This window comes from Thermobia domestica, chromosome 10 (genome assembly GCF_964235325.1).
Source record: "Thermobia domestica chromosome 10, izTheDome1.hap1.1, whole genome shotgun sequence".
Lineage (NCBI taxonomy): Eukaryota > Metazoa > Arthropoda > Insecta > Zygentoma > Lepismatidae > Thermobia > Thermobia domestica.
In genome coordinates this window covers 23,795,080-23,807,917 of record NC_137463.1, presented here as the reverse complement: position 1 = coordinate 23,807,917, position 12,838 = coordinate 23,795,080, and the positions used below count along the sequence as shown (strand labels likewise).

Sequence of the window (12,838 nt, the reverse complement as noted above, 5' to 3'; positions counted from 1 at the left end):
ATTCACACCTCACATAGCATCGGTGCTCAGACGGACATCCAAACCAAGTAAATAATAGATTTCTGAACGGAATGACCTGGGTAAACGAAATTTCAAGCCTATTCATATAGCAAGTTTACTCGCCTTTGCTACGAGCTTTTCAAGATATTCAACAATACAGCACTTGGTAAATGCTTTGTAAATAAATAGACTTATTAACAGCACTTGTTGAAAAAGGATTAGGCATTTTCTACCCTTTTAAAGTAATGAATACTCGTATTGGTTTTAATACTCTTTTGCGTCAATACTTCTTCGAAATAATTTTAAAAATTTAACTGTTTGTTCGAGACATTGGAGACAAGACGATACAATTCACAAGCCATCTTGTGTCTCATCTCGAACGTTAGAAGTATGTGTTAACTCGTCTCTGAAACGAGACCTTGTCTCGTACAAATCTATAGAATTATCTCCGAAGGAAGGAATTCAACTAGAGACCTATGGATATCTTCAATTCATCGAAGAAAGTTATTCATTGTTTTCTATTATTCTTTAAAGTTATTGTATATCTGTTCAGAGTTAACCATTTAATTTCAAACAAATCCATTAGGTGTGTTATAATAAACGTCCTTTATACTTCTTGGTACTTCCTGTTTATGCAACAAGATGATGCCTAACTTCTTATATTTTGATTTACAAATAAAAAATGTTCAACAATCGAATTAACAATTAACGAGTTACTGAGTGATGGTAACATTTCCAAAATGGACAAGTAATAAATCTCGGTTTACATCCAGGTAAACAAAATTCCTAAGTAAGAATAACAATGTATAAGTTACTATGATAAGTGCGTGCTACAGTAGGAACATGGTAGTTTAAAATCTAGAACAATAGAAGAATAGCACATTACGTCAAATATTTTAAGATCATTGTGTCGAAACTCAATTCAAAATATTCCTACAAACAGGCCCGCAACTAGGGTTTCTGTCACCCGGGGCAAACACACAATTCGGCGCCCCCCCCCCAGGTTTAGTCGAAAAGTATCACTTACTTATGGATTGCAACTGTAAATAACATTCTTAATGAAACCAGTTATATCGATTTTTAAGTACTTTAATCAAACTTACTTTAACCACAAGAATATATTACATTCGTTATGTGCTCACAAGTTTTAAGAATAATTTTGTACATACATTTTGTTTTAATGTTGTATGAAGAAATCAAAACAAAATGAACTAGAAAATATCTGCCACATTATACAGTTATTAATTGAAATAACACATTTAGTTTTAATAACCCGAAGAATAATTATGAACATACGCTTTCATATTAAAATAAGAAACTAATCTATTATATAAAAGAGAACGCACAAATCCTTTGTTAGCTCATCACGCTAATACGGCTGAACCAATTTCTTTCATTTTTGGGGGGTTATTAGGATTTGGACCCTAGATGGTTTTTATCATATCACTTTAATTTTTAATTACCAGTGTCTTGAGATAATTGACCATTCAAGTGTCCATAACGTACAAATCCTTTGTTAGTTCATCATAGGTATAAAAATAAACGTATTTATATGCAACCCGCATGACCGTGTCACTCGGCGGGTTAACATAAATGACAGGCGATATAATGTTAACATTTACTGCAATCTACTATGGTTTTTATCATATCACTTGAAAGCGAAAAAGTAAAAATTATCTAAGTAACAAAGTTTATTGCGTTCCGGGGTGACCGCAGCGAAGCGGGGCGGGTTAACATAAATGACAGGCGATATAATGTTAACATTTACTGCAATCTTCTATGGTTTTTATCATATCACTTGAAAGCGAAAAAGTAAAAATTATCTAAGTAACAACGTTTATTGCGTTCCGGGGTGACCGCAGCGTTCCGGGGTGACCGCAGCGAAGCGGGGTGAACGCTGCTAGTACAAAATAAACTAGAAAATTTCTAGTACATCATAAAGTTATAATTGAAATAACATTTAGTTCTAATAAACCCAAAAATAATTTTGTACATAAGCTTTCATTTAAAAATATAAAAACAATACAAAATAAACTTGAAAATATCTGGTATATTATAAATAGAGCAACCCAAAAGCATAAAAAGCATAATAGCAATTTAGACATATGGTTGGTACCTTGAACATGGGTGTGGTTGTCTAAGGGTCCAGAAGAAACTAATTTTAAAGAATAATAAAGCATAATTTTAGAAAATAAAGCATAATTTAAAATATATAGCATAATTCTTGGAAATTCTATTTAACTGCAAGTTTAACATATACTATATTAATATTTTAAAAAAAAATATTTATAATGCAAAATCATTGAGAACATAACAATGCAACAATGAAAAGCTTATTTTTATTTCTGTAAATTTTTCGGTGTAATCCTTTGATGTGGAGAAAAGAAGAAAACTTTCCATCAACAATGAAGCACAAAAGAACTCCACACTATATTGTTATGTGTACCTCTCGAACATGAGCACTTTCTGTACTTTTTGTGCACCTTTCTGTATATATGCACCTCTAAGGTGCACATAAGTGATAGAAAAAACTGATTCGAGCAAAGCATATCTCTTTACAGTGCATTAACTAGAAAGTTCATTAAATATGAAAGAAATTGCTTCATAAAATATTAATCAATAGATCAAGATATTTAGATTATTTAATGTATAGTAAATATTATACATTATACACGATTAATGTAAAACAATGATTGAAATTAACAATAAAGCATAATAAAGCATAAGTTGGACTGATAGATTACAATTCAAAATGCCTCGAAAAGCTCTCAAGCAAAACTAATAGATAAAACTTCATACATCCTTCACTCGCAAAATCCCTTGGTAGGCGTACAAGAAACAATTAAATACACCGAGGCGTGTAACTTATCTTTTCCGCCACAAAACTGCCCTCTAGTTTAAAAACATTACAGCAATTACGTAACATTACAGGGGCGCGTCTGAGCTAAACTCTTCAACCACCAGCAAGCAACAAAAATCGGTAACTTTTCGCCCCCGCCCCTACTGATAACAGCGTTTTAAACTTCAGAGCTGTTCTCAATGGAATTATAGAGCTTCTTCGTGGCTAAGCGGTTAGCGTACGCGCCTTTGGCGTGGGAGACCCGGGTTCGATTCCTGGCGGGAGCTCATGTGGTTCGGATTCCACGTTAATCAGTAGGTCCACGTCTCATATAGCCTTGCTGCTGAAAGGGGCGTTAAACTTAAAATCAACTCAACTCAATGGAATTATACAGACAAACAGCTCCTTGTGGTAGGAAAAGGAAAGGGGGGCGGATTCTCTGTGGTCGCCCAAGGGAACAAATGCATGCAATATTAGGTTTTTAATGTATGACATTACACCTATTTAGATGAGACTCTCTCTCTCTCTCTCTCTCTCTAAAAGAGGTCCCATGGAAAAGGCCAAGTAAACTTTTGATTTCTTTTAACCTCTAGAATAAGTTTCTCAAGAGAAAGGGTGCGATTTTTAAAACAATTGATATACTATCTTCTTTCTGGCGCCCCCTCCAACCACGCGCCCGGGGCACGTGCCCCCTCTGCCCCCCCCTTAGTTGCGGCCCTGCCTACAAAATCATTAAATATTTGAAGCTAATTATGCACTTTTGATCCTGTACTTCTTTTCTTTAAGAAATATCGACAGTTGAAGTGTATTGTTACTCGTAAATACCTGTCGCCCTCCCCGCTAGTTTAGTGACTAGCGTGTGCGCCTTCCGTGTACATTGTCTTGGATTCTATTCCCGGTGGGAGAGCACAACAAATAATTTGACAATCATTGACTGTCATTAAGCATTCGTCTCCTTTATCCTAAAGGGCATAATCGTGAGACGTTAAACGAAAAAAAAAGTCATTTCATTTTTTTAAATGGTTGCAACGTGTAGGCAGGAGATAACGCCTGACTTAAATCTCTTTTCAAACACAGTTAAAGGTACAGTCTTGTTTTAAAAAATCTTGGTAATTTATCTTTCTTTGAAAAGTCTTGTACTGCTACCCAGAGTTGCAATCAAATTAAACACATATGGAATTCCTTAAGTTCAAGCTCTGATGTTTTTGTATATTTATTGCTTACGGAACATAGTAGTTTCTAAAATACTGTACTTAGTTCAATCCTTACTCCTAGGATTGCCCGAGTAAGCGCTCCAAATTCGGAATAAGATATAAATTTCTGAGAGAACGTCTCTCGAAATTTCTCGATTTTATATAGTTCTGTACTGAAGAAAACAATGTATAAGTCGTAAACCTACGATAATTAAGATACAAACACCAAACATTAGAATAAGAGTTTACAATTTGGTTGAAAAGCAGGGTCTTAAAAATTAGCATTACAGGTATGTGCACCATGCTTTACAGTACATGTCTATTATTCTCAATACACTTTCTTAAACGTTCCACCATGTTTCTTTCAATTAGTTCGGAACCATTCATTCCCCTACTTTTTCTTTGAAGTAATTCATAAGCAATGATTTCACCCTGTTTTTTTAAATTACTAGTTCGAAACCAGTGATTCCATTGCGTTTCTTTGAAACATTTCGGAAAACAATTAGTTCACCATATTTCTTTGAATTAGCTGGAAACCAATGATTCCACCGTGTTTCTTAGAATTAGTTGAAAGCCATTGTTCTCACCGTATTTCTTTGAAGTGATTCAGAACCAACGATTCCACCGTGTTTTCACGAATTGGTTTAGAACCAATGATTCCACCGTGTTTTCATGAATTGGTTTAGAACCAATGATTCCACCGTGTTTCCATGAATTGGTTTAGAACCAATGATTCCACCGTGTTTTCATGAATTGGTTTAGAACCAGTGATTCCACCGTGTTTCCATGAATTGGTTTAGAACCAATGATTCCACCGCGTTTTCATGAATTGGTTTAGAACCAATGATTCCACCGTGTTTGATGAATTCTGTAAGTCATTCTGCAATGTCAAAACTGATAAATAAATTTCGCGAACAAGAAACTGTAACGATTGAAGAGAACTGAAACAAGCTTGGGAGACTATTTCTGGCGTATGTTGTTTTCTCCTATTGTTATAAATTTTAGCTACTTTATACGTACATACATAGAGTCATTGCCTGTGAAGTGAGTAGGTTTCAAACATATTGCAACATATCTGGTGTATATTTGTATTCAACTGAAAACTTATTGGTAATTTGTACACTTTGAACTTTCTGCTACAAAGTAAATATAGAGTAATGCAAAGATATCATAAGATAAGACAGAGAAAAAACAAGAAATATCCATGTCTGAATTACGAAGTGGGTAGGTGCATGGGGTGAAGTGAGTATGAAGATAGCTTTAAGTTTCCAGTGAGAACTATCTACCAAACGTTAATAAGTTCAATTAAAGATAGAAATCCTTATTTCCAGTTTGAGTTAAGAACGAAATTATACTATATGGATAAGAATTGATAATGTGACAAATGCTATCAATTCTTCGAAAGTAAATTGTAAAGTTTTATCCACTGTAGGTGAAAAATAACACATTTTCTCGACACAATGTGAACCAGAGTTAAGAAGTTTTTCTTGCACTAGCATAACTGAAACAAAAGTTTATATTTTTCATACACGAGACCCACATCGTCATTCTCCACTGAAAACTATGGGGTGCAATAGACAAGTGGTTAGTATGGAATAAAACAACAGTCAACACTTGCCACACACAAGCTGCAATTTATTTGAAACACCAATACAATATTCATGATACCAAACACCACATTCTTGGCAGTGTATTCAGCCGAGAAATTTGCTGGACGTCGCACTGGTGAATGATTTTCTGCGCAATGTCTTCTATAGAAATACTTTCTGTACGCGAGAATTCATAATGGACAGACTTCCTCGAGGTTTTTTTGCTCAATTCCATAATGCTATTGTCTGGACGTTCAGACTGAAGAAACATCCAAGATTTTGTCCCTCTCAATTTTACAATATGGTCTGGAGACCTCAAACTCTCATATCCTTGCCTTGCTCTCTTCTTCTCTACTGACGGTCTCTTGCGGGGTGAAGATAGAATCTCTCGTGCTCCAGTTGTTGGTGGTAATTCTTGTCTGTCGAGCTCCTGAACAGCACTTACCCCTTCTTGATCAGGCGCATCCGTTGTCTGAATTGTTACAAGTTTATTATTGGATATGACTAATCCCTTTAGTGAAAATATACCAGTTGCTGTAAAACCTGCAATACCGTTAGCAGCTATCGCAGCCTTTCCTCATGCTTCGCTTAGTATATGACCAAACTGGACTTTAATTAATAGTCTATCTGGATGTGAGAAAGCCACTGGTTGCATACTAGCTTAAAGAATACACTCCGAGATAGAAAAAAAACCTTGTCCAAAGGCTACAATGCGTAAGTCGTGTGACATTTCTTGTTGAGTGCAGTATTCAAGTACTTCCAATGACTTCGAATGAGCTGCATGGCCATCCATGACAAGTAAGCAAGGCCCTTATGGCTTTCTTTGAGCGAAGTGTTTCAGCCAATTCAGAAATGTAGCCTCATTAATGTAACTGGAATCAGTCATAACCACATGCGAACCTGATGGTAAACCATCACAAAATTCACTCCTCAATCTTTTCCCTTTGAATATAACAAAGGGAGGAAGGAACATGTCCACAGCTTTGCAGCAAGCAATCACCGTCACGTTCCCATATCCTTAACCCCTTTCCTATCCCAGCCTCAGCCTTAGATTAAAGGCCTCAAAAAATTCAGTTCAATTCAACTTACTCTATAAATCGTGTTATATAATTATATATACACCAATGATAAATTACACATCCCTATTGAACGTACATACACATGAAGTACAGATACCCACTTCACCCCACATGACATTACCCAGTTCACCCCATTTTGCATGTTCTGTTTCGTTACCACTTTATTACTATTCCATACAGGATCTACATCAATATATTTTTTGTATGCACAATGAAACCTTGCTTTACGATATGGTGCAACCTGCAATCCAAACCTATATGATGAACACGATATACAGCTTAGGTTCTCATGCTTAAAATTTATAAGAAAAAAAAAAAAAAAATTGTGATTGTTTTAGTTACCTTGAAACAAATACTCGACTTCTGACACGTCTCTTGCACGTTGTTTTCGTGACTCACTCATGCAGTAGGTACCTCTCGAATGACTGCAGCGCTCACAGTACCTGGTTCTCTCTTTTGTGTCATTACTATTTTGCCAGCTCTTCATAACCTTAGCACTACCCACTTCACCCCACCACTTACTTCACCCCCAATGACTCTACAGTACATATGTATATAACAAACTACAGTGTTCGAAATTTTAACTTTCAATCTTATTTGATTTGGTGTAGTAATCTAAAGTTTTTTCTACAATAAATTAACCTATCCCGCAGAAAGAAAGGGATGATAACCATAGTGATCAAAAATATAATCTGTGCGAGGGACAATCGATAATTTTTTGCCCTTACTTCGAGAGAGTGGAGCCACATTGTCACCGTGTAAAGTAATATATTTCTCAAAATGATCTTTCAACGTTCAAAGTCCTTCTTTGTGGAAAGTGTCGCATTAGCTAGGAAGCTAGTACTACAGTGGAAATTACCTCAGCATCCGAAGAAAAACTCCTTTCAATAACCGCTATATTTTTTGAACACAAGAAGAAGTCTGACGGTAATTAGTGCATCGGAAAGTAATTGGTAACTTAGGCTTTGCACAACATTAAAATTTTCCTGGACTTCGTGGGCGAGAGCATTGTCAACTAGCAGGCAGACATCTTTACTGAGTATGCCACATGGATTTACCTTCAGAGCATTACGAAATTTTTGCAGTAACCCCTGTAATATATCCCAGTCAAGCTATAACCAGAAAACTGAAAAGGGTCTCTCTTACAGAAGGCTGCACAGGTGTTTTTTCGGGTGGTGAGGTGGGGAACTGTTTACTCGTAACTTAAGTTTCTGGGTCATGATGATATACCCAAAATTTGTCCATGGATTCAAGACGATCGTAAAAGTAGTTCTCAATGGTTACATAGAGAGCCAACACTTCGGATACACAGTTAACCCGTTGTTACTGAATAGGGGTGAACACAGTTCAACACTTCCACTAATTCCAGACAATATTTTCAAAATTCTTGTAAATACAAACAAGAAAAGTACACAGCATGACAAACATGGATACATTTGTTACGTAAGTTTTATATATTCAGCAGAATACTTCCCACACAAGTGCAAAAACCTATTGATAGCTCCTCGTATGTTCTCCTAAACTTCATCTAAACCTCCCTAAAGTTTTGTACTTATAACAGGTTAAATATTTTATCAATAAAAAAATCATTTACTTTTATAGAGCTTGAATTTCTTATGAGAGCCAAGTTGACCCCCAACAGCAGTATTTGGTTAGTGTAAAATCAGGCTGTTCTATTGTTAATGTTATTGTAGATCCTATCGCATATACAGTGAAGCCTATTTAAAGACAATAGCGCCAGGAATATCTGTATCAGAGATATGTTTCTGCTACAATGACCTGTATTTCATTTATCTGCGAATGTCTCATAGGTTAAGAAGCATTCCGGACGGAAACGAAAAGGAAGGTTCGAGCACAATATATTCACTACACCAGTTGGGTATAAAATTGTATATCATGTTATACCTCACCCTATCAGTTGGTTCTGCATACTATCGCTCTCTCTCTGGATCCCATACTCTCGACATTTTTTATCTTTAAATGTTTATACCTTCACTATATCTCTCCATCTTTTCATGGGATGTCCTCTTCTTTGACACGATAAGTTCTTCTAGCACTCTCCTTTCATTCATTTTTTCCAATAATCATGGCTATCTCTTTTTCTCCATTCTTCTTCCTATCCCTGTCTTTCGTCGCTTTCTCGTAGTGTTTATGTTCCTGCTCAGTATAGTACAACACAAAACAATTCATGAGCCTTTCTCTCCTAATCCTTTTTCCAGCGATCCACAAAATACGCTTTTCTTCTTTTTAAATATATCTTTCACCATTTCTATCCTTCTTTATTTCCGAATCATATTTAAGATCTTCACCAATAATGCTTTCCTTCTTCCTACTAATACTTTTTTGTCATTCCTATGCTTGCTTTAATTTCCCATTCATATTTCAGATCTTCATTAATAATGATTTTTCTCTTCCTAAATACTTTTTTCGCCATTCCTATTCTTGCTTTTATTTCTTCTTCACATTTAAGATCTTCACTAACAATGCTTTTCATCTTGTTAAAAGCTTCTTTTGCCATTACTATCGCTGTTTTTTTTTATTTCTCATTCATATTTCATATCATTATTAATAATAGCCTACTTTCCTTCTTTCTCAAAGTTTCTTATCCCTATTTCTAATTCGCATTCACATTCAAATTTTCACTTTTCTTCTTAAAGACTTATTTTAGCATTTCTATTTCCCCTTTTATTTCCCGTTCATATTTCAAATCTTCATTAATAATGCTTTTCCTCTTCCTAAAGATTTCTTTTGCTATACCTATCCTTGCTTTTATTTCTCATTCACTATATCAGTTCTTCATTAACACCACTTCTTAGACACTTATAACTGGTCACTTGTTTTACTTTGTGCTGTTCAACATTAGTTGTTTATATTTTCTTTAGTTCCACTTGCCATTAATTTTCACCTTTCTTTCTTTGTATTACTCTTGGTTCTTTAAAAGATATGAAAAGAAAGTTGCAAAGCATTGGAAGTTGTAATTCCTATATAAAAAAAAGCTCGAACAGATCTACATCAATTGGAACTTCTTTATTTTCCAATATGTGCTAATATATAGGCTTATTTTACTCTATACTACGTGGTCAATTTTGCATCCAACCACAATACAGAGAAAAAATAGCCTTCAATCTTTCCGCAACTACAAAAATACAGATTGTTTTGTGGGTTTCAATCCTCTGTCACTCTTCTAATTTCGTATGTTACAGAAATAGGTGTGCAAAAACCAGGTCGGTGCAAGATGCAGAAACCAGGTCCTAATCCTGGAATACTGCTTCCCGTGAGACCAACGAAGTCTAGCAGTGGCGGACCTGGTCAGAGGAAAGATAGGTGACCAAGTCCGTTCGTACTTGACTGCGTTCGGACTACCGTTTGTACTTATACTGTGGGATCACCCTACGTCGTGAGGGCAACTGAGGAGCTAGCTGAAAGAAAGATGTAATATCCGGTCTTGAAAGCCAACGTTATCGGCAAAGGAAGCCTATGTGCTGATTAAAGATAACCCTCAAAAGTGAGTCCCATAAGGTGGCTACTAGGTCCTGTCCTAATAAGGGCTGTTCACGCTAGGAGTTTAGTTAAGAGATTTAGTACAATGCAAAACCGTTATGTATAAATAATATGTTTCTCGATTTTTTGTAACAGGACATTTCCTATTATTTTCGTCATGTTTTGTTTGCGGCAACCTCAATCATTGCAAAATATCTTGTATTTTACATTTGTCACCCTCATGGAAAATGTGTGGATACGACAACAGCATGACCTGACACCGGAAGATATTGAAGAAATGAAAAGTTATTTTATGGAACTCCCAACGATACTTCGGCACCAGTTATTGACGACAGGTTTACATTCATTGGCTACTTACCAATTTGACGAAGAGGAAACCACACCGTATCCACCATTACTTTTTTACGTTAAAATACTGTTTACGTCGGGAATAACTAGTTTGAATTGTAAATCTAAGCTGAAATTTCCATCACAATACCTTGATCAACTTCTCGGTCATATCATCAGACAAACAAACGGAATGACAGTATTGCAACTGCCGTTTTTAGAAGATAGCTACAAGACAGTCGAAACAGATGAGGTCTTGCTTCGTGATTTGATTATAAGGAACTCTTCTATTGCTCAACTGGCACTTCACTCAGTGTGTACTGACAACATTTTGCGTGAGGTTGGTCTACACTGTCATAATCTTAAAGCTTTAGACATTTCCTGCTCACAAGTAACCGATAAAGGAATTAAATTACTTATCCATAAATCGGAGAGCAGAGAACAGATTACTAATAACATTCAGGATTGTTTATCACAAGCAAAGAACCTTTCAGATATAACTACCAAAGATTCTAAAAATTCCTCGGCTGTCTACACGAAAGTTTGTCAGACCTTAAGATGCATTTCCGTACTTGAAACTGATGTAAGTGTTGACAGCATAAAGATTTTAATGCGATCGATAGAACATTTGGAATGCATAGTCAAGGAATTGGATCCGCTACTTGATTCATTGTATGAAGAGCAACAAGAACTGGGCAGTAAATTTAAGAATCCGCATTATCAATTACGAGGAGTATTTGTGGAAACACTAACGAAAGAGAGACTGGAAATGCTGAAACAATGCTTTCAACCATTCGTAAGCCTCTGCCTGAGAATTGATACTGTGAACAATAGTCCAAGTCTTGTAACTGATGTTAGCCAATTTGTTTCAGAGTGTTGTACCAGCTTAACAGAGTTAATAATTCTATTTGAATCTTCGAATGAAGTCATCCAGTTGGGACCTCTGTTGAACCAGTGTAAAAATTTAACACAAGTGTGGATAAATGCTACAGCAATAGTTTGGGGAGCTGCCAATAAATCAGTGTGTGCACCGAGGCTTAGGGAAGTGGTACTAGAAGCAGGTGTAACTCCTGAAGCCGCTTCAGAGTTGCTGGCATGTTCTTTATGTTTGGAAAGTGTAGCCTTTTTCTATCTTGCGGAAAGTCGAGATTTCTTGATACGACAACGCCACAGAATAGCTTCGAACAAATTAAATGGACTTTATATATTTAACGGGGAACCGCTTAAAAATCCTCATACTGTGTCTGAGTTCTGGCGTTCAAATCAACATATAAAATTTATAGGAGCCGTGGACTATGATGTAACAGAATTAGGATTGGGCTCTAATATAGATCTTACACTCTGCGATACAACCGAAGCTTGGACCCGAATTCACACTTCTGCAACAGAATTATAGTTTTTTTTTTAAAAAAAAAGTAAGTTTTGAGTATGGAATTCAAGTATAATTTACATAAATACTTTTCTGGAACAGTACACGAAAATAAGACTTTGAATGTATTTATTGCATAGATGTTAAGTAGTAAAAAAGATCTTTTAAATTTGAAAGTTTACTCACAAACTGCTTAAAATTCAAAATTGATTATTTCAATGTAATATAAAATCTGTTTTATATTTTTGTATATTGTATTTATATTTGTCTTTTATGTGTATACGTTTATATATATATATATATTTTTCAACTTTTGATATATGATTGTAAAAGTTTATATATATTAAAAATGCTTGTTTTTATTAATACTGCATTTTTTTAAATACGATTTTCTTTGTACTCAGTAACATAAACATATTTATGCTTCACTGAAACCAGATCTAGGTATAGAACAAACTTTACAATGACCAATATTATTTTAGTAATTTTACCTAGCATTGAGTCACTGTTTCAGTGCACTAGCAAAGGATGAATGTAATTACTCGTATTTATAGCATATAAGTTAGGATGATTGATATAGAAAACAGCTAACATTTGACTATTGCACAAAATTACCAAACGGATTTTTCAGCTCAATAATTGGCCTAGGAACAATTGAATATCGCTTTTGAACTTTGTATTTTCAATGCTTTGGAGTTTGCATTAAAAAAATCTACAATATTTAGACCCTATTAGTACGTTCTAAAGACGAGACGCATATCTATAGTCGTTAAAATTAACTTTTAAAAAATGTTAACTTATTCGAAATACGGTAGACTCTCGCTAACCCGGCCATTCCTGGCATATATGGGTGCCGGATTATTGAGTGTCTGACATTTATTTGATTTATTTATTTATCTTGTTTTTTTTATTTATTTTGAAAACATGGGGAATATAATGTA

General features: G+C 35.2%; 1 protein-coding gene across 1 annotated transcript; it reads left to right on the top strand.

Annotated features, from left to right (window-relative positions):
• The first annotated feature begins 697 nt into the window (after positions 1-697).
• On the top strand, positions 698-11,926 carry LOC145662374 (uncharacterized). The gene is made up of 2 exons (XM_081727889.1): positions 698-773; positions 10,337-11,926. The coding sequence occupies exons 1-2, from the start codon at positions 724-726 to the stop codon at positions 11,922-11,924; spliced, it is 1,638 nt and encodes a 545-aa protein (XP_081584015.1). The 5' UTR covers positions 698-723; the 3' UTR covers positions 11,925-11,926.
• The last annotated feature ends 912 nt before the right edge of the window (positions 11,927-12,838 follow it).

Bases quoted from the DNA above. Each gene is read 5' to 3' on its own strand.
- LOC145662374 (XM_081727889.1), top strand. From the start codon at position 724: ATGGTAACATTTCCAAAATGGACAAGTAATAAATCTCGGTTTACATCC. The intron at 774-10,336 runs GTAAACAAAATT...TTTTTGTAACAG, and splicing joins AAATCTCGGTTTACATCCAG to GACATTTCCTATTATTTTCG.